General features: G+C 44.3%; 1 protein-coding gene across 4 annotated transcripts; it reads right to left on the bottom strand.

Moving 5' to 3' along the window:
* Positions 1 to 351: 351 nt before the first annotated feature.
* hecw2b (HECT, C2 and WW domain containing E3 ubiquitin protein ligase 2b) lies at positions 352 to 26,334 on the bottom strand. 4 transcript variants are annotated; one of them, XM_076094346.1, is made up of 31 exons: positions 25,820 to 26,334; positions 20,104 to 20,708; positions 19,406 to 20,029; positions 16,736 to 16,843; positions 15,747 to 15,841; positions 14,744 to 14,819; positions 14,483 to 14,652; positions 13,169 to 13,311; positions 12,815 to 12,915; positions 10,996 to 11,885; positions 10,742 to 10,883; positions 10,241 to 10,399; positions 9,690 to 9,840; positions 9,442 to 9,545; positions 9,211 to 9,335; positions 8,445 to 8,654; positions 8,037 to 8,189; positions 7,847 to 7,949; positions 7,676 to 7,772; positions 7,445 to 7,528; positions 7,054 to 7,163; positions 6,433 to 6,553; positions 6,230 to 6,343; positions 5,565 to 5,717; positions 5,326 to 5,424; positions 4,998 to 5,127; positions 4,612 to 4,758; positions 4,281 to 4,395; positions 3,778 to 3,863; positions 3,525 to 3,637; positions 352 to 3,179 (listed from the first exon to the last, which is right to left on the bottom strand). In XM_076094346.1, exons 3-31 carry the CDS (start codon positions 19,806 to 19,808, stop codon positions 3,068 to 3,070), a joined length of 4,614 nt encoding a protein of 1,537 aa, XP_075950461.1. In that variant the 5' UTR covers positions 19,809 to 20,029; positions 20,104 to 20,708; positions 25,820 to 26,334; the 3' UTR covers positions 352 to 3,067. The 4 variants fall into 4 exon arrangements, with proteins under 4 accessions (XP_075950461.1, XP_075950460.1, XP_075950462.1 ...); XM_076094345.1 differs by having other exon boundaries at positions 19,406 to 20,708; XM_076094347.1 differs by having other exon boundaries at positions 10,996 to 11,882; positions 19,406 to 20,708.
* Between the last annotated feature and the right edge of the window lie 226 nt (positions 26,335 to 26,560).

The raw sequence follows: 26,560 nt of genomic DNA, 5'->3' as shown, positions 1-26,560 counted from the left end.
CAATACTATAAGGACAGGAGAGGTTCAAGGGCAACTCGAACTGTTGGACACATAAGTACTTTTCCAAACTATGAACACAAATGCAAAAGTACTGTTTTATAGACATTTAAAACAAAACATGTAAACAAATTAGCAGGGCGCTACATATATAATGATTTAGATATGCACTAATGGTTGGGGACTATGTTAATATGCTTTATAAACAAGTATTAATACTGCAATTCATGATTAATTCAGGTAGTCATTAGTTAAGTATGTTGTGTGACTCTCAGGAGCAAAGTATTCTTTAGAATGGACAATAGAACATGACAGTATGTTTTATGTTCTAACAAAAAAGACGAGACAAAAATATATATTTAATTTGATCTTGCTTTGTTTTACTCAAATAGAGTGAAGTGACATGGAAAGAAGAAGAGAAAGCTTGCATAGAGCAACAACATTTTATATTAGGAGCAGAGTGCTGAACAAACATTCATATTCAAAAGTGAGGTGGACTGTACAGAAAGAGTGGTTGTTTGGACGTGAGGCAGCCAGTTCAGGCTCAAAACTTTGGTACATTCTGGTGAGACTGACAAAGGGCAGTGCATTCAGTGATGGAAATAATACATTTTCATTACCAAAATGGAATTATTTGATCCCAATTGAATTAAACTGAATTTGCACATGAAATAATATTTTGTAATCGGAGTGTGTACATTCATTAAAAGTGTAAACAAGAAAAACAGTAGGTCCTTGACTTAATCAAAATCAGTTTTCATATCTCAGGGTCATTTTCTGTGAGTACATAATAAATTAACTTAAAATAGCATCTTAAAATCTAATTGCCTTATTGTGTTCCTCACACCAGCAGCTGTAGTGGGGCTTGGAGATTTAGTTTTTGGTTCTGATATGGGGGTGCGTGGCAGGATCTAAAGGGAGGCACAGTGGGGGTGGACAGCTGATCCGTCCAAACTGAACCAAGTAAGAAATACGGAGACAATCCGTAACTGATAACGCCCAATAATCAGAGCCAGTCCATTATTGTTACGTTGGCTTAAAAAGATACATTGCAGGCTGCAACTGAGCTGATACGTTCATCCCTTCATTTTAGCCATGCTAGTGACGTGGATGAAGGGAGAGCAATGTCTGTTGGTTAACCACTTTAGTTCAGCCTGAAATATCTCAATAACTATTGGAAAGTTACCAAGTACATTTACTCAAGTACAATTTTAGGTATTTGTACTTGAACTTGAGTATTTTAATGTTCTGTTACTTTATACTTCAGATATTGTACTTTTTACATCACTGCATGTAAACTTAAGTTACTGTTTATTTTGCGTATTTACAAAGTATACCAAATATCCATCCATCCATTATCTGTAACTGTTTATCCTGTTAAGAGAGGTCGCTGGGGGACTGGAGCCGATCAATACCAACTGTAATTAACTCCAGCAGGAGTCGAAATAGTGAAGACTAAAATTAGATAAAATGACCCCCCTTACTGCAACATTACAATGATTTACATATGCACGAATCACAAATTGTAATCCAATTGCTAATTGATGCGAATACTGTTTTTTCATGCATGTAACAGCTATGTGTGTAACTGGGATTCAAATGAAATATGGCCGATTGCACAGCAGCGGTAAAGGTAGAATTATTGTCAGATTAGGCAGCATTAACTGGCTGGGATACATTTGGTTCTCCCTGATAAGGGGCCTACCAGATCCGATGATCATGGATTCATCTTCAGTCATTTTCATGCATTGACATTCGAAAACGTCCCTGCGATAGAAACACGCGGCCCCTTTTAGAGGCCTCGTATGCAACAACCGTCACTTTGCAAAAAAATAAACGATAATGATATATTTTTAAAAGAGTAAAAAGAAATCAACATGTAGACACATTGCATTTGTAGAAGTGTTTCTGCTGCGTGCTGGTGCCACACCACACACAGAGCTTTTTTGTTTTTTCCATCCCTGCCTCTCAGACCGCCACTGCCACCACCCTCCCATGCCACCCAGACAGACTTATTACCTCCCCAATGTTCTCGATCCGCCACTGGTAGATGACATTTAATTTAGATTGCCTATTAGGATGTACATTCTTCTTTCAATCTGCGCCTCTTGAGTGTAGACTACTTTTAACAAACTTTGAAAAATGGACCTGGATCAAAGCGAAATAATCAAGTACAATCCAAATAAATGGATATGATTATAAAAGTGCGTGTTACTTTCTTACCATCAAAACAATAACTCATTAAGTGATGGCTAAATATTTGTTTTGCCAGTTGATCCAAATCTGGTACAAAATCACTTCCCACACAATCTACATGATAAAGTTGGTTACATTCAAATCACAACATGTCACTGCCACATCGTTAGAAAATCACTTTTTCTTGTAGATGAAAATACTGTAAAATACCAAAGCTTCTGTCTGGAGACCAAAATTTGCTGTAGAAGTTCAGGGGAAAATTCCAAAAACCTTACCAAATGTTACATCAGGCAGTCCTCGAATGGCTTTGAGAATTAATTGCGTGAGTGGTTATTACTGCAGGCCAGAAAGAGACACTGTACTGCAAGGAACACAGTTCTGGACAGGCCGTATATCTGAGGTCCGCTGAGTCCACTGAGCTTTTACAGTGGAGGCAGTAGTTGCTTCTTCTTCCTGTTAACTCCTGTTATCAAAGAGAAAGTGAAAAAAAACTCATCCCGGTCACAGATTGGTCAAATCCCAACAGTCAATATTTCTGGTCCCAAAGGCGGTGTGGCTCTTCATTCGTCACATCACAGGGTGTGTTACTAAGCAGGTGGGAAATGTGTGCAGGTGCAAGAAAAAAGCAAGTGTTTACCTCTGTACATGGGACATTTCAAAAGGTCAGAGTGCAGCTTCAAAGGTCTTATCAGCCTCCGTTATAAATGATAGCCCATTATAAATTAAACGCAAACTAGAAATTGGACTTTAAATCCAGCTTTTTGAACCTTTGTGATGGACAACCATCACAAAAGCTACCTCTCTTCTTATGATGACCACTCGTCATTGAGGTGACTGAGGCAAGCTGAAATTTGTGCCGGTGGTCAGACGAGAATCATTCCAGCCCAAAGGTGCTGGTCTCCTCCACGGCTGTCAGCATCTTCTCATACAGCATTGAGAAGGATGGGTAAGGTGGCAGGTCCAGCCGATTGAAACAGGTATGGGCTCTGGAGAGAGATCACAGGGATATCACGTTATACAAATATAACTCCGACCAGCACTGTTTAATCAGCACAAGAACTTAAGTGGAAAAACAACAATTCCAATAAATAGCCCACCACAACCTCCTTAATGTAACAGTATATAAAAAACTGACTGTTACCTTCTTTCTACTTTTGTTCTCAAGTAATTATTTTGATGATTACTTTCACTGCCTTTTGCATAACTGTTTCTTCGACTCTCAAGCCGAATTTAATTATTTTCAAATAAATTGGGACTCCGAAATCACAGTAAAAATGACGAGGGCATGAAATCATGACCAAATTCAAACCCTTAATGAGCGTCGTGTTCACCTGGGCAATGCGCTGACCTTCCCCCACTTCTCCACACAGAACCTGCGGGGTCCGTTGCTGCCTCGCAGAGCAGCAAAGCCCTCGTAAGGAATACTGGATGTCCCGGTCACAAACTGAAGGTAGGTGCAGCAGGACAGAGAAGGAAAACAAGATGAAGGCTTAAGATGGAGGGAGCAAATATCGCTGTTGCACCTCACCTCAAAAGTTCAGTAAATAACAATCCTCTTTCTCCATCACACACACACACACGCACCTGCAGAAGCCGTAGTCTCTGCTCATTGTTGAACCTCTCCACTGCTGCCCAGAACCACCGGATTACGATGTGGTTGTCGTGGTAACCTACAAATAACACATCATGTCATGTAACTATGGCGATGGAAATTTTGAGATTCTCTTTTTTACTTGAATGTTTTTCATTGACAATGTTTTTTATTGTGAGATTTAAGACTTTCATTGCCAACGTCTCTGTGATGGTTGCACTTATGACAATAAATAACTTATTACTTTATCATTAGGGGGAAAAAATCAAATAGAATACAGACTGGGTCTATTACTTGGCGGGTTTTCAGAAGTTGTGGGTCATAGCAGAACCTGAGGTGCTGGCTGAACATAATTTCATGGGAATAGTTGTGGACATTAGAAAAATATTATCTTCTTCCTCATTATTTTAATGATTTTAACAAAATAATAAAAAACAAAATAGGACATTAAGGTTTAAAGTGAACTTCGGCCTATTCTCCATCTGTTCTTCCGTACCTCCTCTGTACTCGGTGTTGTTCCTCCAGTCTGATAAGTCAATTTCAGCTGTGCCAGCGATCACCAGCTCCAGTTCCCTTGCGTCAAACACTGATACTAGCCTGGCATCCACCACCTAGAAAACACACACACACACACACACACATTACCACTGAGTTTGATGCGGAAAGAGACTTAGAGCCAGGCTTAAGGCAAAGGAAATTAGTAAACATTTTAAGAATAAGCATACGGTTCAACTTGTATTATTAGTGCCAGGCGTAAGAAAAAATAAATCATGTCAAAGTATAGGAACTTAGATTCTTAGAATAGAGTATGTCAAACCAATCCATACCTCGTAGAAACCTCTGACCAGGCTGTCGGTCTGCTGCACCACTCCTCTCTCTATCCTCCACTTCACCATCCGCTCAATGTATTCTTTTTTGTTCTTCTCCGATACTGGGATGTTGGCTCCGCCGGGCTTCAGTTCCCTTTCTGTTATCTGTAGGGAGCACACAGGCAGAAATAAGTACAGATTATCTGGCCTCTACACGCTGACTCAACACCATATATTTAAACACCTGATAGAGAAAACATGCATGCATGGTGAACACAAACCTATAATCTCCTTTTCTGAACTTAGCCACCAGCTAACACCGTGATGTAATCATGATGTCGGTAATGAACGGGTCTGTGGTTGTGTTTGCGTGCGTGCGTGCTGTTTAACGCTCAGAAGCTAACCTGTCCGAACACCTCCTCATTGACGGTGAAGGTGAGGTCCAGCATGTCTTCTATGTCGTTGTCCTTCATCCACTGAAGGGACTGGTGAAACTCCTCATCCAGGTACTCCAGGTCACTCAGGTCACAGGGACTACATGGTGAGAAATGCAAGTGAGAGTGTGTGTGTGTGTGTGTGTGTGTGTGTGTGTGTGTGTGTGAGAACTGTAACACATATTGGCTCAGGACAAGATGCAAACAGGAAAGGGAAGAGAATAAACAGGTCAAATGAGTTTTTAAAAAATCAGATTTTTGTATGCATCTGTGCTTTGAATACACATACTGTACGTACATGCGCAGTAGGCCTTTATAGAAGGGTCTGGTGAAGAAGGCATCCAGCAGGTACTGGTGGATCAGAGCCAAACCCAGAATACGACCACTGAACCGGAACCTGAAACACACACACACACACACACACACACATTAACAAAGTTAAAGTAATCAGGATACTAAAGATCATATCTGAGCTTCATATGTGTGTGTGTGTGTGTGTGTGTGTGTGTGTGTGTGTGTGTGTACAGTAAACCTCACCATTCGTGGTGATTGTCTACAAAAGCAGACATTGGGCTGATCTGGACGGTGTAAGTGTCGTTTGCAGAGTACTCAAAGAGACCATAGTAAGGGTTGAACAGCTCCCTGGAAACCAAGAAGAAGAACTCTCTGGAAGGCCCGCTGTAGTCCAACCTGCAACATACATATTCAGATATCAGTTGCTGAACCCATTACCATACATGCCCATTATGTTTATAGATGTATGCTCCATGTTCTAGTAATCGAGAACATTATTTGCTGAGCTGGTCATAAAAGTTCTATCCAGACCAGGACCGGATTATTTGGAGTCTACATATGTATATACGTATATATATATATATATATATATATATATATATATATATATATATATATATATATATATATATATATATATATATATATATATATATATATATATATATATATATATATATATATATATATATATATATATATATATATATATATATATATATATATATATATATATATATATAGCCACAGTGGCCCTTTACATAAATGACGACATTTCCACCATAAATTGATGCAGAAACATTCACCAGAATGCAGCAAATGAAGCGTTTTCAAAACATGTCTCCCCACCAATGTTGACACCAAAGCTACGGCCTCGTATTCCTCTCCTCCCCCTCCCACGTACTCACCCCTCCTCCCCGACAAAGCTGACGTAGAGCTTGCTGCGCTGCAGGTCTTTACGGGAATAGCACATGATCTGGTTGAAGGCGTCTTCCAGCAGATGGTCACGACGGATGATCAACCTGAGACACAAACACAAGCAAGCAATGAGCGGACAGACGGACACATACACAAAGAAACGTCTCTCTTCATAAGAACACATTCCACCGACTTTAGCTTGCCCGGTCCTTGGCCGTAGCCTTTAGTTTCCAGTTTCCTGTAGAAATTGCGCAGTTTGGCCTCAAAGTCTCTCTTATAGGGTGCTGGGGCTCTGGCGTTGGCCCTCTGAGTACCTACAGGTCGAGAGAAAGAGGGGAGTTGTATACTGTGCTGCATGGCATGGGAAACCAATGGATTGCAAATACACATGCATCCAAGCAGTTCCAAGCTGTAGCTAAACAAGATTCTATTCTATTCTATGCTCAGCACACTTCCACCGGGGCCTTGTCTTTCAAAACTGCACTTAAAACTCATCTATTCAAATCTGCTTCAAACCTGTAAAGTTAGTTATGTACGTGTTTGTGCTGTTCCTCACTGTTATGTCGTCTATTTTGTTTATATTGTCACAAAACCACACGTTGCATATCTTTGTTGACTGATGTTTTCTGCTGGCTTTTCAATTTGGAGATCTTTGGAAATCTTTTCTGATAAATTGTAATGAATTGATTTGTTGTATTTCGGCAACCAAATTTAGTTTCATCACAGTAAATGATCTTTTGCAGTCACTTATAATTACTCTCTTCAACGCACAAGTGTGTACTGTCTGTGTGTGACTTGTTCCTCAGTCACTTACCAGGCGAGTTCTGTGGGGAGGCGACAGGGGATCCCCGAGGTGACTGGCAGTAGCTGGGGTGAAGTAAGGCATGAGGAGGCACGTAGGACATCACTTCATCTTCAAACAGACTGCGGAGGAGAGAGAGGATGAGAGACGAAGCGAGGAAGAAACTGAATGAGTAGAGTGACTTCAGTTGAAAGAAAGAGTGAGAGGAAGGATACACATTAGGGAGGAAGCCAGGAAGTAAAGAGGAAGGTGATACATAGCCGATATGTAAGGAAGATAGACAAAGGAAGTATATTAAAAAAAAGAAAGAGAGCGGGGGGAAAAAACTAGGAGTGAAATAAGGAAGCAAACATCAGGGAGGGGTGTAGACACTGAGGGAAGGGAAGAAGGAAGCAGGTCTCACCTTAGTAGCATGACAAGATCAGCATCACTTGACAGCCTGGCCAATCCTGACCCTCCATCTGTGCGTATGAGCTGCACCTTCTCCCTAATGTCACATTAATATCACACTGAGACAGATGCTGAGGACTTGAGCTTTGCTTGTTATGGAAGCTACACCAATAGCTATACTTATGGTACCAAACAGGAAAAGTCGGTGTTTTGGGTTGTCTGTGTTAGTATGTTAGCCATATACCTGAGTGGATGGTTCCGGTTGAAGTCAGGCTGTCTTTCCTGCAAAATCTCAAAGATGTTTGGTTGTCGAAGAAACGCCACAATCTTCTCGTTGTAAGCTGGAGGAAAAGCAGACGCATCCATGTAGGTCGTCTTCGATCATTTCTGAAGGCTTGTGTGCGTTTGTACTCACCCACTGGCACGACGTCTTGGCACTGCCCCCTGTTGGCAGAGGTGAAGGTGCTGGAAGGCCGCGGCAGGACGGGCGGGCCGGCGTGACGGGGGTCTTCACCAACCTACAGAGGGAGGGGAGAAGCGCGTTCGATTTTTCATAGTTTCTACCTCCTCATACTGCTGTAAGCTGCGGGATTTTTCGATCTCACCAGTCGCCTCGGGCTGACCTCCCCGGCGCTGTGGCTGCGTTGGCGAGTCAGGTGTTGGCGGTGGGCCAGGAGGCTCGGGGGCCGAGTGCTCTGGAGAGGAAGCCGGGGATCGATGAAGGTGGTGGCGCGGCAGTTATGGTCCACGAAGAAAGACTGAATATGTACACACAACATGAGGCTGTCAGTCAAGCATCCATTTTACAGTGGAGACAAAACGAAAAAAAAGCCTTTTGAAGCATTTACACCACATCCCCAGTAGACAATACTATATTCAACAATATATATATATATTCAACAATATATGCAAATGTTGAGCATATGTATCTGTACTTTATCTTGAACTGAATTTAAACACCGACTGTATCCACAACCCTTAAAGCCCTCGAGTTAGAAGACTATAGGACGCACTGGTTGATATGGGCGTCGCCCCACCTTGCCGGTATGGTCGTGCTTCATCTCCCAGCCTCTCGGCAGCTCCAGCTGTTTGTTGGCGAACAAGTTGAGGAAGGCCACCAGGTCCCTGTTGTGCTGGTAGCGCTCAAAGTGGTGACCGTCCCGACGAACCTTACTGATCATGTGCTTCAGACACGTGTTGGTGGTGAACATACGGTAGGCACTCTAGGCACGCAAAGGGAAGCAGGGGAGAATTTATAGAGGAAAAGGAAGGAGAACAGACAGAAAGAAGAGGGGAAACACACAAGTTGTCTTGTGAAGTCATCCCACTGTGATACTGTGTAATTATTTACCATTTTTACATTGTGTTTTGGTTTTAATGAGTAAAAGACTGAAAATGATTGGTGTGGGGAGGGGGGCTGAATTCATCAGGTCAACAATTGGTTTATTATTAAATACCTGCATTTTCATCAGCCTCAGTTGTAGTTTGTGTTCGGTGTTAATTAGCAAATTTTAGCGTGCTAATTCTAGAGTAAGATTAGAGGTGCTGGATTTTGTTACCTTTGGACAGAGCCAGTCTTTATGCTAGACTAAGCTCCCCCTTTTCTGACCCCCCTAATAATTTCCGTACAGTCCCTTAATGAGTGTGTGGTCAACAGACTTTGCTGTTCCTGAAACAAGCAGCAGAGTGTGTGACCTATGAGATGGATGTAGGAGGAAAAAGCAATCGATTGGTTGAGGAGAGAGAGAAGAGAGAAAAGAGGAAAAAGACTGCCCGTACAGGGTTGGAATGCAGCACAGTGAAGAAGTCGGGGCTGGTGAGGAACTTGGCGCTGGGGGACTGAAGCAGCAGAGTGAGGCGAGACCTGGGACTGGACTGAGCCACACTGGTGTCCCCACGCAGCTCTGCAACACACACACACACACACACAAAGTCAGACCAAACTAATCAAGTCTCCAGGACATGCTTTCCAGACTGCATAGACAATAATGCAGTACATGAGAGGATTACCTGGTATAGAAGGTTGCATGTCAGTCTCATCTGTCGGCAGCTCATTGGCTGGCTGCTCCTCTGGTCTGCTGTCATTGGTTATCGTCCTACGTATACTCTGATACCTGGAACGGTGTGTGTGTTTGTGTTAACTGCCATGATGATAGTTGAAGTAATCAAGGTAATGGCAAAACTGTTAAGATTCAAAATACTGTTGTTTTTTTGCTTTCACAGTTTGAGGAGTAGAGTGTCTGTGTGCACGATCTGACCTGCGGTTCAGCTGCTCCATCTGCTGTATGGAGCTGGACCTCTGGAGGGTCTGCGGGGCGGGGGGAGCGGTGGGACGCTGCCAGGTTGTGGTTCTGTTCACATGGTCCACGTAAAAGATCCTACCATGGCTGTCAATACGAGCCTCCCAGTCTGGATCACACACACACACACACACACACACACACACACACACACAAACACAAATTGACAAATTTGTGATTGGTGATATCGAGCTAAATAAATAAAATTGAATTGTATTGAAGAGACAACTGCTGCAGCAGAGACTGTAAAATATTGACGTGAAAATTGAATGATTAATATTCTTGATTCTCTCAATATGAACTATTAAGAAGACCTCCAGTGAGGCTACTATACTATTACTGCTCAGTCACGCCTAATAGAGGAGTAAAGCTGTACAGGAGGTAAGCATGTGTGGAGGTGTTGTAATATTTTCCCTTGTAAATAAAAGGAATAATATGTCATTTATTTAAAAAATGCACCTGAAAAATAGAGCAAAAAAAAAAAAAGCCATAGCCATCGTGTATGTCACCTGTCTCTCTCTCCACAACTGTCCCGTTCGGACTGCCTCTGGCCCCACAAACCTCCTGGTTTTGGGCTGTGCCTCCGGAGGCCTGCATGGACTGCCTCCTCCTCCACACCTCCCCGTCCTCCTGCTCCTCCCGAGCGCCTCTCTCACTGGCTGTCGCTCCTGTAATTAACAAGTTGTTTTAGTGCTGAATCCAAGCTGTAGGCAACCTATATTATATATTATAGTATGCGCTACAAATAACACAGGAAAGAAGTATTAACAGTATGGGTAAATACTCAAACCCCACCACACCACACTACACAACATGAACTGCATCGGGGAAAAGCGTGTGTCAGCTCCACCCCCGCTCACCGTCTTTGCCCATTTTTGTATTAGCCGGGAGTTGGGCGGAGTCGGGCACTGCTAAAAAGTCGACGACCAGAGTTTGACTCATTTTATATTGTATTTTAATAATATTGTAGTAAATATTGTTGCCCATAAACAGCAACATTTACCACTTACCAACTTCAGAAGTCCCTCCTCCTTGGGTAGCTATGGTGCTGCTCACAGGAGCAGCTGCTTCTACTGGTCCATTGGCCTCGCTGCTCGATGACTCCCCTTCCTCCTCCGCCTTCGGAGCCACTTCTTGTCTTGTCTCCACCTCCTGTGGACAGGAGAGGGGAAAAAATGAGCAGAGAAGAGATTTAAAAAAACCAACTCTGTCCAATTGACATCCAAGGCATGTAGCTTTTAGCCACCAAACTACAGCTGCTCACCGGAATGGGTGAAAGTGGACCAAGTGAGGGAGTGCAGGGTACCTCCTGGTTTGCCCCTGTCCTGCTGCTCTGCTCCTGACAGGTACATTCCCCCACGGACTCAACCGGCCCAGCTGCTGCTTGTACATCAGTCCCTGATGCCTGAGATGAGCAAGAAGCTGTCAGAATGTCTCCAGTGACGTGTGCAGCCTCTGCTGACGCTCCAGCAACCCCTCCGGTCCCAGCTGCTGTCTCGGCAGCTGTTGATGTTCCTGCCTGTGCTTCTGCAGCTTCATCTCCAGGTTCGGCACCTGCAGGTTCAGTTCCAGGCTGAGCCCTGGCAGAGGAACCTGCTTCTGCTCCGCTCTGCCCCTGTGGCTCTCCTTTTGAACCCTCATTCCCCTGTCGAGACTCAGATGTAGCCCACCTACTCGATAAGGCTAAGTCTGTGCTGTGCTGTGTCCTTGTCTCCTGGGATTGCTCCCTGTGCTGCCCCGCCGTCTCCTCATCCTCATCGGAGTCTATGTGCAGCATGGCATTGAGCCGCGTGTCTGTTGGAAAGCTGGAGCGGAGTTTCGGCGAAGGCCCCGCGAAAGGTCGGTCCCCGGGGCTCCTCGGAGCCTCGATGGTGTCCAGGTAGTCGTTGAGCGACACCTGCCGGTGGGTGTGACAGCCCAGAGCCACAGCAAGCAGATCCTCCTGTCCCATCTGCCCAGGCTCCTGCCAAATGCTGTCATCTCCATAGTAACAAGCACCATTGACTAACATGGAGCCTTCGTCGGGGCCTGTCGGGGAAGGTCTGTATGTGACGCGTGAAGAGGATTGGTGAGGGAGGTCTTCGTCGTCTGAGGGACTTCCAGGGTCACCGTTCACTGCACCTAGGACGGCTCCTACAGCCTCTGGGGAGGCTTCTGGGAGAAGGAGAGGATGGAGAAATGAAGATTGGGGATAAGCACAGTCCCGTGGGAGTCATGTGGTAGAAAACAAATGTTGGCCATGGAAACCCGTGCACATGGATCAATAAACCGAGGAAATGGTTTAGGGGAAATTGTGAAGTTAGACTTTGAGAATGTGCATCAGTTATTCTGAATAAAAGCATGGAACTCTTCTATAAAAAAAGAAAAATGAACAGCTTGTACGTTGTGTGTATATATATATATATATATATATATATATATATATATATATATATATATATATATATATATATATATATATATATATATATATATATATATATATATATATATATATATATATATATATATATATATATATATATATATATATATATATATATATATATATATATATATATATATATATATATATATATATATATATATATATATATATATATATATATATATATATATATATATATATATATAAATATAAAATGCGGTATTCAACGTCATACCAGCTAAATGAGACGAGTGTGTCAGAAACATTTAGAAAATATTATAATATCCCTTATGTGGTATTTAATACAATGGAAATGTCTGAGGTCAGTCTGCTGTGTACAGCATTGAGCAGAGAACACGTTTTATAGTATTATATTTTTCTGGTGCAGAATTAATCCATTCATCCAGTATAAATAACAAATGACTTTAGCTGATAACTATCTAACATATCCAGAGGTCCAGATCACAAATTTAATCCTCCAAATCCCCTCAACGTGTATTAATCCATTCACATGGATTTCCACATTTATTTGATATATGACGTGAATGTGACAGTCAAACAACTTTTGATCATGCAAAACACTGTACACTAATGTGTGTGTTGCTCATTTACATTACCACAAAACAGTATAATGTAAACATACACACACACACACCTTCATGTCCAGTGGAGGTGACAACCACCCTGAACGAAAGCTGCCCGCTCACATGGTCCGTAGGGAGACGACGACACAGGCTGTAGCTGACTGGCTGATCACTGCACGCTCACACACACACACACACACACACACACACAATCAAATCAATACCTGAGCTGATTAGGACGTATCGATCGGTATTGACTGCACTATGTTGAGTCGCTGTGCTGAAGTTCAGATGACTGTCGACCTCCTCAGACGTTCCCGCTTTCTTTCTGAGTGCTCGTCTACAAACCTGCACCTTTCATAGATGTGCACGCAAAGGGAATAAGAGCTATGTGTGTGTGTGTGTGTGTGTGTGTGGACACTCACTCAGCGGTCGGCCCCTCCAGAAGCCTCTGAACAGGGAGGATCAGCTGACCCAGAAACCGCTTGATGATCGGTCGGCTCTTGGCAAACTTATCCTTCACCTCGATCTCCAACACGTCAGTCATCAGAGCCACAAAGGTGTATTTCTACAGGACGATCAAGAGTAAAAAGTATAGTTTTATTGACATTTACGGTTCATTTATTTACACTGTGCATTTAGAAATAAATTGGATTCAAATGCTTCAACAATTTCTACATCTAAGCCCGACTAGGCTGCTTGTAAGTACATTGAGTTAGTTCTCTGGACAATATCGGCAAACTATTAACATGAAAGAAGTCGACATCAGGGAAACAGCTATCCATCAACTTGTTTGGTGGCGGATTGAAAACCAGCTCTATACCGCCACCTAGCGTCTGTGTCAGAGTGACATCCGGCCAATCTAAAGACCAGAGAGTATACGAAATATACTGGTTTATTTTTTTAATCTTTAAGCATATAAACATGTTCTAGTAGAAATACAACATGAAATAGTAACAATTCTAGTGTAGACAAGAAGCTAAAATACTAAATGTCACATTCGAGCTCTTCCTTGTTGCTGGGAATATTATAAAGACAAACTACAGAACAGCAAAAATCCAAGTATCAAAACCTAATGAAGTCATTTTTTAAATCCACACTATGGTCTTGCCATATGAAATAATAATTATTTACATATATCAGGAAATTTTGCTGGGGAATTAATAGGAATTTATGGGATTTGAACTGGGAAATGACGAGAATAAAATGGAAATATAGGGATTATCTGCTTAGGCTGTATTTAGTGTACGGATAGAAACATTTACCATATCATAAACTGACATAATCCATTCATTTGTCAAATGAGCACAGTGTGAAATATGCAGTCAACTAATGGGGAAAGGAAGTTTGTGGGTTGTGTTCAAACTTAGGGTCTAACGTAGACAGCTGATTCATAAAATAAATGTTTTACACTTAAGAAAGAAGGAAATTGATTAATTAAAACTCCTTAATTTGCTCAATCAATTTACATCCCACATGCTAACGGCTAGAAAGCACACACCAGCAGAAAGTGTTAACAAGTTATAAACTGTGTACTTTGCTGGTTCATACAAAATATAAAATATATTCACTCCAATATAATTATCAATAATTACATGAGAGTGTAATGCTTTAACATTTCCCAGAAATGTAGTGAAAATGTTCCAACCCTTTGCAACCCTAAAGACAGCACAGACATTACTTTTAGATGTGAAGTTGTGTGTGTGTGTGTGTGTGTGTGTGTGTGTGTTTGCGCTGACCTCCCCGTGCCACACAGGGTTGGTGGTGTTGGCTATGATGGAGGAGCGTCTCTCCTGGCCGTGGTGGGTGAACTTGGGGAGGCCGCTCCTCTTCCCGGGCTGGATCGACATCTTCAGGTAGGGGTCGGGGTTGAAGAACATGCCCTTCTTTAGGCCCACCGCCCGGATGTCTGGAGGAGAAAACACACATTTTTAAGCGTTTGTGACCATCTTTTACTTGACCACAAGTACACCACAATTCCACCGAATCAGTCCTCATACCGGATAGGGTGAAGCTGACAAGTTTACGACAGTGCTCAGTCCCTGATTGGTCCTCCACTTGGCCTTCACTGCCCACCTGATGAGAAACCAATCAATAGGAGAGCATTATGAGTGGACCCCTTACCCTTCCCATTTTTAGAGTGAACCAACTTCACTGTTGGAGAAAAAAAACATTAGATATTGATGACAAGTTAAAAGGAGGAACATCAGAGAGGGAGAGGAATAATGAGAGAGAGAGAGTCCTGATTCAGGCTGACTGCTTTACATTTTACTGACTCAACTGGAGCAAATATCTCTTAGCCTCAGTTTGTGCTGCCAAGAGCTCAATGACGTTCACTTCCTTCCATTCACTCGGACTGCATCGGACTTCTCTTCATTAGTTTCCAGCTTCTGTCTTCGCTGAGTGGAGTCCAAAATATGTGACCCAATAACTTTTCCGGGTTAAGGGGCAGCAGTCAAGAAGATTTTCTTCTCAAAACCACCTTTTCTGAACTGGACCCTCAAGTAATCCTTTATTTAGTCACTGTGTTCGTTGAAGACGATAACCAGGCCCGATTTTTTTTATCCTTTTGAGGAATCAAACAAAAAGTTAACCTAAGACTAAAAACACCTACCTCATTGTAGGACTTAAAGATATTCTCACGGCTTGACTTTCAGCAGCACAATTCCTGTGACAAAGCATGACACTGCTGCTGTCTTACAATACTCGCAAAGCAGATACTATGTCCGGCTTGGATGTTTTACTGATCGCACCTACCGGGCACAAGACCAGAGGTCCAAAGTGTCAGGGGCCAAGATTAAAAGTTAAGTTGTTCCTTCTGAAATGCTTGATAAATATGGCAGCTGATCGCTGGCCACCGGAAGCCAATCAGATGCCAGGATTTAGGATGCGACAGTTTCATATGAGAGTAGAAAGAAAGAATAAGAGCCGATGGTGAAAGAGGTGGAGGAATGACTGGTGGGACCTGAGGGAGATGTAGATGGGTCACACACACTAACATACCGGTACTCCAGGGTTCTTGACGGTGATACAAGAAGTTGTTGCTCTTAATGCTCCACTTACGCCGTGATAGTATTTAAAGCAGATCTTAGTCTCCGCTGTGGAAAGAACAAAGATACAAATGATGACATCACTACGACATTATCACGGCTATTTTCTCAGACCTGACAAAGCTCCTCCATATCCACTGAAGACGCTACACAACTGATCTGAAATAAAACAATTGGTGGAATGCCCCTTTAGCTAAAAAATAACTGAACTGAAGGCCATGTCCACACTACTACGTTTCCATTTGAAAGCACATATCTTTTGCTACGTTTACACTAGGCCGGAGTTTCAGAGCACCGAAAACAGATACGTTTGAAACTCTCCCGAGGACGGATACATTTGAAAACTCCGGGGTTACAGACTAGTGTAGACGGTCGTAAACGCATACGTTTGGAAACGATGACGTAGACACCCGCATTCGCTACTTGATTGGTTCTTAGCAGTCACGACGTGTCCTTCCCCGATTCGTCACGCCTCTATCACGTGACCCTTTCCCGAAAGATCACAAACAACATCAGCCTTGATTGCCGATCGACTGACTACAGGCGTTGCTGACCTTGTTGTCTTTACTAGCAGCTGTTGTTCAGTTAAAGTCTGCATTTTTGTGGAGGAAGCAGCTGTTATTAGAGCGATCAGGGAGCGGCGTGTCCAGCGGCGTCATCAGACCTACGGAGCGGCCGTCTGAAGTCACGGTTAGCGGCGTTAGGGAGGGTGATGGACAAAATACGGAGGACTTTCCTGTCCTTTACTACTAGACTACTAGACTACTTTATTACTTTGCCGTATTTTCTACTTCCTGTAGCCACCCGCACGCCCAGTGTACGTTAATAGTTACGTGATATTAGTTTTCAGGCGTGCTAGTATGGACGGAGATCGTTTTTGTTTTGAAACTATAAGTGTGGACATAGCCTAAGACCAACACAGCACCCATGGGGTCCACTCACGCTCCATGAAGTAGGGTTCCGGCTCCAGTCTCCACACAATCTGTCCTCTCTGGGTGCCATTCACTCCACGATTCTTGGAGTCCCACACGTTGGCCACGCACGTCTCATCTGTGAAATACACACATTTATATTCACACGTTGTTCCCTTTGTGTTCTACCACCCTTGGCTCTACACAGATGCTTTTGCAAGGTGAACAAAGCACGGAGAGATGGTAGTTACTGTTTTCAAATACTTTTTTCAGTGCAGCGGACATATGTGACATGATCTCTATCATGCGCCTTCTATATAGAGGTCGTGTAACATTTCTCCTCATTAATGAGAGGCAGGAGTCGTGAGTCTCGGGACTGTTCCAGACCACGGCTGTCAGCTGTCAGTCAAACGGTCACAAGAATAAAAAAGGGGGTTACTGGTTACTGAGGGATGCTCTGCCCTCAGGTCATAAACCACATCCCAGTGCCTGTAGAGCCATCAAACATTCATGTGTATGTCCTGTGACAAATGGCCAGTGTCCTAATGGATCAATGCTGATGTCTGTCTGTCTCACACACACGCACACCAGCACCACAGTCACACCAGGTCACCATCAATAACATCTGAGCCTTTGTTGGTGACAGCAAATTCCTCACACACACACACACACACACATCTGTTTGACCTGATAACACAGTGTGACACAAAGGTCAAACAGTGGGGTGAGGTAACGGAACTCAGGCGGCTCCAGGGGAGAATGGCTGACAGGCAGGCTGGAAACAGTGCTTGGCCCTGAGGAGAAGAAGGCCCCCAGAAATCCCCCTGCATTGAGTCAATACCACCGAAGAGCGGCAGAGAGGATGAATGGATGGATATCACCTTTCACCGAATTTCTCTGTCTCAGATAGAGGATTGTCCACAGGCAATCACTTTCTTTCACACACACACGCACACACACACACACAAAATTGGTCATCTGTGGTATGAGATGACCTTAGCTTGGTGCGTACAGTAATTAATTTGCTGCATGAAGCTGCTCTTTCACACCTGAGCCTAAGAACTGCATCACCAAGCCCAGCTGTTGACAGAGACTGGCTTTTATCTCACATTTTGTGAGGTCACAGGGACTTTTTGACCACCAAATTCTGATCAGTTCAAATGTGCAAGTGGATATTTGTGCCAAATTTGACGAATTTCGCGAGAATGGACTGGAAGGACGGACGGACTGACCACCCAAAAAACATCATCCTTGTGGCCACTGCTGTTGCTGGCACAGAGGCATAACGATATATCAGGAAAATATATTAGGGTCAATGCTATAAGACACTTGCACGTCTTATTGTATCACATATATACATTATTGTTGTTTTGAACTGATTTTGATGGTAGAAATGCGCTTTTTAGATATTATTTTGTCCAGATTTGATGTCCTCACATCCACAATTTGTAGTGATTCCTGCTACAAGAAGACATGTTTCACTGGATTTTCCGGACTGTATAGTGAAATTGTGGTGTCTGGTGTCTGTGGCGGCATTCCCGCGTTGAGAACACCAGAAGAATGGAGAGCGACTAGGTTATTAACTCACCAACAACGTTGTTATATGAGCAGTACACAAAGTGCCGTCGTCGACCAACCTTGCTCACTCACTTAGAGTTCTTCACAGCGAAGCTGCTTTTTTCTAGCTCTCTGATTGATAGGCCTTGATTCACTTTGGATTTTGTGGTATCGTTTTGTGACGGACTGGTCACACTTAACACCCTCGGTCATTCACCTGCACGTCAGTCTGGGATGAAAACAACATACTTGAAATGTTCGTGTGTGAGAAGATGTAACATGAGAAGAAACGTACTGCTCTTACTGATGCTGAGTCAGCATCACTTTTCATCAGGTTAATACACTCCCTTTCTCGCACCATCTTTTTCGCACACACAAACACAAGCACACAATCCATTGCCAGTTAATGTTGCAGCAGTGGGGCTGATGTAGGATGGAACGCTATCGTATCACCATCCTACAGAAACTTCTATTGCACCACCAGACAAGTGGACAGACAGGCAGGGAGACAGACGGACTGAGAGACAACATGGAAGTGAGTGACAAGGTGGAAATCAGCCCAGACCCAGATCCCTTCTACCGGCACTCGGTAGCTGTGGCGGGAAGAGGAGCGATCCCCGCCTTGCTGCTACGCCGTCCCAACACCGAGTAGCTGTAGGCCAAAGTTCCTCACGGTCACTTTAAAGTCCCAGTGAAATGGAACTTACTGGAAGGAAGGCCTGGGACAACCAGTACCAGGACTGAGAGGGGCAGACTGTGAGACTGTCCAGCGGTGAAATGAGAGGTTTTCTGACGGGACTGAAGTGCTCGTAAACACTCCCATTTTAGTCCACAGGGATTTTATTGTCCTAAATCAAGACAAAAAAAACTAGCAAGACTAAAAAAAATGTACGGAAAGAGAAGTAAAGAATTCTTGAAGATTACCAACCCTGCCTTTGAGTTAGAAAAATGTTCAGGACTAACACATCCACTGTGTAGTGTGGCGAATGGAAGCTATGTGTGTGTTCCACTGGCTCGCTTATTGCTGCCGCACTACACAGTGCTTATATGGCAGTTATTGGTGATATTGCCGCCCCCCCCCCACCCGACCCACCGTGTTGTTGTGGAAGCGTTATGCCCACCCTCCAACCCTGAGTTTGCTTACCGATGTGGTACAGGCCGATCCAGTCCGTGGCATCCACCTCCTCCTTGATGTCCCAGGAGATTACCAGGTGGCTGTGGCCTAGAGTCAGCTGGTACGTAGACGCCGCAAGTGATGAGCGGCTGTCTGATGTCACCAGGTCTGTGTCGCTAATGGCCCGCTGCAGCCCAACTCCCGCTGTTTCTGGTTGGCTCCCCGGCGACGTAGTGGGGGAGGAGGACACAGGGGCACCGACTTCCCCATCTGTGCCCTGCACCGACAGGCTGCGGAGGTTATCTGGACCAATTGTGTACGGCCGGGTGCGCCGACGCACCGCCAGCAGGTGCTCCCGGGCGCTGCCGCCGTTGGTCGATGATGAGGACGAAGGGGATGAGGGAGAGGAGGAGGCAGTGGCAGCCATCGCCATGGTTTCCGTTGAAGATGAGGCGAGGAAGGGAGGGGGCAAGAAGCGAGGGGGAGAGGAGGAGAGTTGGTGGTGGTGACGGTGGTGCAGGTGTGAGTGGGGCTTAGGGTGAGGATGGCGGTGGTGGTGGTGATGGTGGTGGTGGGGAGGGGAAGGGGGAGAGGGCGTGGAGAGGCTGGCGGACGATGACTGGGGGCGGGGGCGAGGGGGGAGGACAGCCGTTGCTAGAGAGGGGCGAATGGTGGAGGTCAGATGGGCAAGCCAAAAGAAAACAACAAAGAGGGAAGGAGACACGCACCTCTAGACCAAAGTGTAGAAGCAATGGATGGACTGGAAAGATGAAATGAAGAGGACTGGAGAGTGATCACAAGAGCAGCGCACTGTCCAAAGAAACTTTTTTAAAAAAGGGTTTGGGTTCCTTAAAGTACATTGCTTTGGCCCTGCTGGCGTACCCTTAGGCAAGGCACTTCAGAGTTCCCAGATTCCACTAGCCGTCATTTAAGGTGCTATGAGGCCGTTTTAAACCATAGTTGAACCTATGTCTCTGTTTTTTGCCCTTCTCTCTCTCTCAGATCCGTCATGGATATCACGTTTCCACTGCGACTGTCGATGCTGATTTATCTGTCTTAACACCCCAAGACACCATATCCATTCTGGCAAACACTAAAGTGTCAACAGCAGAGCAATGCCTTGCTCTAGGGCCCTAGAGTACTTTGTAAACCATCCAGGTACCCATTATGACACAGGGAAGTGGTGGAGTTGGAAGATGGGCAGAAAGAGAGACAAGGTATTAAGGATGAAAGGCGATCCGGGAATCCATCTGGTCTGTCTGGAGAGGACGGTGTGATGACGGGGCGTTCCTATGATCCACAGGGAGGAGAGGGGTGAAGGGAGATTGAAGACCTATAGGGAGAGTGAGAGAGAGAGGAAGTAAGAAAGGTGGAAGGGGAAAGAGGAGGACAAGGAGGACAAAAGTAAGAATGGTGGTCAGTATCGTGTGGTAGTGCTTTGTGTGCAGGAGGGCAAATTGTCACTTTTACTATGAGAAACAAAATTGTAATGGTAACTATTCCTTTCAACTTCAGTCTGTTCTATTTCCTTCATCTTCATTACAGGTGCATCTCAATGAATTAGAATATCATCGAAAAGTTAATTTATTTCAGTACTTCAATTCAAAAAGGGAAACTCATGTATTATATAGATTCATTACACACAAGGTGATATATTTCAAGCGTTTATTTCTTTGAATGTTGATGATTATGGCTTACAGCTAATGAAAACCCCAAATTCAGCATCTCAGAAAATTAGAATATTACATAAGACCAATATATTCTTTCTGTGCGGCCCGGTACTAAATGATCCACGGCCCGGTACCGGTCCGCGGCCCGGTGGTTGGGGACCACTGTGCTAAATGACTAGGTGTAGGAGCCAGGTAAAGCCTGTGCTATTTTGTGCACCCTTTTTTGTCACTTACGGTAATTGTTGATCGCCATACAAGTTACCATCGCGGCGAACAACAACTGTGAGTGTAGGCTAAAGGTAGGCTACTCCTAACCCCGACCCGCATGTTGTTTGGGTGTTCTTTTGGATCCTTTTCTTTCGGCTCATTTTCAGAGGAAATGTTGAGGAAAAGTTGCAAAAGCTCTTCCCGTCTGTCCATAGGCATCCAGTCAAAAGTTAGTTGAAGAAGCAGTGGGACACATCATCATGATGTGTCAAATAATATTTTAAATATTATTTCTACATAATTTCTTGTCAGAATCACAGTGCAGTTTCCTTACTTTTCCAAAAGAAATTCCAAGCTTTTACTGTGGAAAATCCTCGAAATTAAAAATCCAATTCAAATTTTTTTTTTTTACCAGCAAACCATAAAACACTAACTAAACCAGGCTCAGTACACATACACACACGCTCATGCACACACACAAATTCCCTGCAACACAGCTGGACTGATTTATAAATAGCTCAGGGGAGAGGCCAGTGTTTAGCATCGTGCTGCTGACAGAGTTTAAAGCCACTTGTGCCCAAATACACACATTTACAAACTTGTAAAATCATCCTGAATGTCCGCATACTTAACAAACTAAAACCCTCTCACACGCCCCTTCACTCTCTCCATCTCAGAGTCAAACGAAAACATTGCTTTCAAAAACACAGAGCTGCCTCTTGTCTTTAAAAAACGAATCAGAAATACACACACACACACACACACACACACACACACACACACACGTGAACCTCTCTGGAGGTAGATGCCATGATATAGCAGTAGGATTAAAACAGAGAATAGAGGGGATTTATGGTTGACAGAATGCCTCGTCTAATCCGCTGCATTACCACACAGTTTCAATCTGCAGCTGGAGTCGCGGCTGCCTCGGCAGCCATGTTTCAGGTTAAGTTGTTTTTTCCTTCATAATTTATATCTGAGCTTGTATTCGGTAAGTTATGTGAGTTGTACAGGGTCACTTGATTTCTGCCAAACAAACCAAGACTGCCTGGGTATGGAATCCGACCCGTTGCTGCATGTCCCCTCTCTCTCCCCCTTCCCCATCTATCGGTATCTGTATCCAATAAAATGCAAAAACAAAAGCACCATAAGCACCTTTAAATAATTACATCTTGTTGGATACAATATATTATATATTAGGTTTGCTGAGAAGCTGCTCAAAATGTTCCAATGACCATATCAAATTTGACAAAGTCTGACTGCACATTACTGGGAAAGTCAGCTCAGATGATATTGTAATACATTGAAAATGTCCTCATTTTTAGACTCCTTTTCCTCCAGAGGATTGCTGAAAATTTCAATTTAAACTGTCCAGGATGACCCTCATGATTTGAGGTTATTTTGCTGTAAATTCTTTGAGAAAATTATTGGAAAATGTCAGAGAAAGAAGGACAAATGATGACACAGTTTTTGTGGCTGAAGCATCTAAACAGCAGTGTTGCCTGATTTCACTGACAGTTCCTGTCTATGCTCCCAAGCCTATAGGCGGGCGGGAAGAGGGCCTCCCACCGTGTGGCGACACGTGTGGTTGGGTTGATGCTATGTCTCGGCAGGGCTTGCATACCTCAGGCTCCACCCACTGTACCCATAGAGTCCAGTAGAGGGCGGAGCCTTAGTTTTAGAAGCAAAAGCGAAGCCCTTTACCAAGGGGACCCTGCCGCTCCTACATCCCTTACTGCAGAGTGTAGGATGTCGAGCAGCGATGGGTGCTGCTTTATATACTGGAGGCTTCAAACGTATTTGGGTAGGCACGCCCTAATTGGCCGATGCTCATGCTTGTGATTGGAGCAATAGAGTCCAGTAGAGGGCTCCAGCTGTGCTTATAGAACTAGGGTTACAATATGGTAACATTCGATATGTCTGCAACATAGACATCTTTGACTTAATGCCAGTGCTGTATCCTCTTCTCATTCTGTTGTGAATGTTCATTTTGTGAATGTTTTAAACTAAAATTCTCTCGCATCTTACACTAGCTAGGATGCTAGCTAGGCTAGCTTGCTAATGTTAGATTCTGATTACCATTGGACAGGTAAATATTCCTAATGCAATTATACTGCAGAAGTCTTTCAATTTAATGAAATTACAGCTCCTGTATGACATCTTCCAGTGTGCATAGATTTACAAGCACAAGAATGTCCCGCTGTACTTCCGCCTCAGCAGACTGCAACTATGCGCAGGCTGAATTCAGCAGGAGAAAGTGGGTGGTGGGTGGTGGGTGGTGGGGAGGGGGCACTGACGCCGTAATATCAGCAGACACACACACACACACAGTGGTGAAGTCGCACGCACACACACACGAATACCTTCACAAACGCACAGAGACAGAGCAGACAGTGAGTGGATTGATGGGGTGTACAGACTGGATCACAGCGCTGACTCATCACTGCCCTACTGCCCCGCGGCCTCCAAGACTCGAAGTGTGTGCGGTCATCGGTGCAGGGTTTCGATTAAGGTGTGTGAGATCAAAAGCTATTATGTTGAATGGGAGCTGCTGCAATGGCAGAGAACTAATGGGGTAGCCCTGCCATTGCCTGATGAGGTTATCTACCTAACATCCCTAGATGTCCCACCAGCTCACTGTTATGGAATCACCTGATGATTGCTTAATGGTTTAAACTTGACATACATATTTTTTCATATTAAATATCATCTATGTTGACCCCCCCCTCCATACCTGAAGTGTTACATTGTGCTGTGTGTATTGAGTGTACTCTATCCCCTGGCAGCCGCTTCCAGGTTATTTATAAGTCGTGAGACTTTGTGACTAAATATACACACACAACCCCGTGAAAACAGACACTGATATCAATACACCACAGCAGGTGGTGGTGGTGGTACGCACACAGGCTGTATGCACTGAGAGAATATTTGCGCACGCCCAAAACCTGCGTTTGATTTGGCACTACTTTCATCCCACGCTAAGACAAAGGAATGATGGGTAGAAGAGAGTGCACATTCAAGTGTTTCCTATAAAAGCTAAATGTTTGTGGGTTGGACGGGAGGATCATTTCATGCCTGTGACTCTAAATCTCTTGCAGACATCAAAACATTGCTGTTATTCTTCTAGCTGGGGCAGTCCTTGGGTGTATGCGCCTGCGCAGACAACGCTACCCGACTGAATAATGCAAGTGTCGGAGCTTAAAAGCTGCACTGGGAATGATTTAGATGGAATGACAAAAATAAAAAAATAGTCGCATCAGCCTCATTAAATCCCAAAGTGGAGCTACGGTGGAGATGGCTGACCCACTCCCTGAAGAGATGCCAAGAAATGTGTCCCATTTGCCCAAATAGCGTCGTGGTGTTGGGGCGGTACTCTCCTCTGGTTTCTGGCAGGGTGTTGTGCAATATAGACAACAAGTGAAAGGTCTCTTAAGTTGAATTTACTGGTAGAAATCTGGAAGACATTTGTACAAAACAGGACCACTATAAAACACATCGATAAACACACACACACACACACACACACACACACAGTCCTGAAATAGCAGTAGCGTGCTTGGAGAACAATGAGGTGGGCCATTCAGGAGGCGACAGCTTCCTGTCCCCAACGCGCCCCTCACATTCCTCTGGGCCGGTGGGTTGGTGTGTTTCGGTGCACTCTTGTAACCTCTAACCTCGTGCAGGACAAAGGTGCCCGATCCAACGGGACAGCGCTGAAGACGTTTGATTCGCTGGCCTGCCTGGACAAAAACTATACTGGTTAATGTTTGAAAGTAAACTGGGACCTTTGAAAGAAGTGGGCATTCGGGTTTACGGAAGAACACCACTGGGTTGCATTATGGGAAATGTAGAACCGGAATAAATGTCAGGATATGTTAACCTCTGCAGCTTCAGTCTTGACCAGTTTTTTTTTTTTTATCTGTCTGAAATGCAACAACAACATCCCTGGAGTGATAAACAAACATCTGCAAGAAAGAGAAATAAAAACAGATCACAGCAGCAATGAAGCAACACTCAGTTGACCTGCCAATCTGTCTCCTGCCTAAATGAACCCCAGCCTTCACTGCGGTATATTACAATTAGTTTTCAGATCCTACGTGGAGCCATTAGGGAGGAAACAGGAGACGAGCTGTCCTGGTTATTGATCCGATTGTGTGAGCTCTGATCGGACTCACATTCTTCAACAGAGTGAGCGAGCAGGTTGAAATCACTGTTGACTTTTCGCTTCTTTCTTTGCGTAAAGCCGCTTTGACAGCAACGCATACTGCTGTGGATTAGATTTTTGGCTTTGTTGTTGTTGTTGTCTCTATTAGGCCTAATATGTGTCGCTGGTGCCCATGCGCTCACCATATAGCACATCAAAGCATGACTTCATCAGCTCATAACCAGCCCTTCAAAAGTGGACTGATGAGTGAAAAAATAACCAAATGTGATGCAATACACTCGCTGTGTAGAGTCAATTAAAAGCGTGATGGCAACGTATGTTGCTCCCAGGTCCACATCACAGCAACACCCTGCGTGAACCAATAAGACACACATCTATCATTCAATCGGACACACTGCTTACCTCTGCTGGGGCGATTTTAAACGTCGTTTACAACCACCACTGCACGCACAAAATGCCCCGAATAAGTCGTTTTAATTATGGACGACGGATCTCCATACGGCCCGGCCACCGCCACCGACTCTTCATCGGCTTCCAAGCCGGGATCCGGTGCTCCAGAGCCCGTGCGCAGCACCGCTGCTCCCCGGTAGTCCAGAACAAAAATAACTTCCCGTTAATTGTATCGTTTCATTGAATTAGTCCTATTCTTGGATCATGGTTGCCAGGTCTGTCACTCCGCGGCGTCGTTGACTCCACCACGATGTTGCCAGGCTCGGTAGAAAGACGCGTTCATATCTTATTTATTCGTCTGGACCGCTTCACATCCGCCTCCCCCGTTTCCGCTGCACTCGACGCCCGCTTTGCTTACACGCTGCCATGCTAGAGGGAGATACAAACCACCAGCATTCCGATTATAAGCAATATGTTTCCACTACTAGCGCTTTTAAAAGCCAGGCCTTGTTGTGTGAGTCCATACCGACCGAGCTCAGAGTCAAAATAACTGCCCCCCATCCCCCGCCTCCCGTTATGGATCATGGTTTCCCAAACTAAGGTTCCTTCAAAGGGTCGCTAGACAAAGGGCCCCACATTAAGGACCATTCAGGAGCCCATAATACTGAACTCTACCACATTCTCTAAATCCAGATATAGGATTAGTAGTCATATTGTAACATGATAAACTGTCAACTGGTGTTGTAATTCCTA

Source organism: Anarhichas minor, unplaced genomic scaffold (assembly GCF_050575085.1).
Source record: "Anarhichas minor isolate MPS153535 unplaced genomic scaffold, ASM5057508v1 ptg000018l, whole genome shotgun sequence".
Taxonomy (NCBI): Eukaryota; Metazoa; Chordata; class Actinopteri; order Perciformes; family Anarhichadidae; genus Anarhichas; species Anarhichas minor.
Note: the sequence above shows the minus strand (reverse complement) of the source record. Positions and strands in the feature narration are given on the sequence as shown.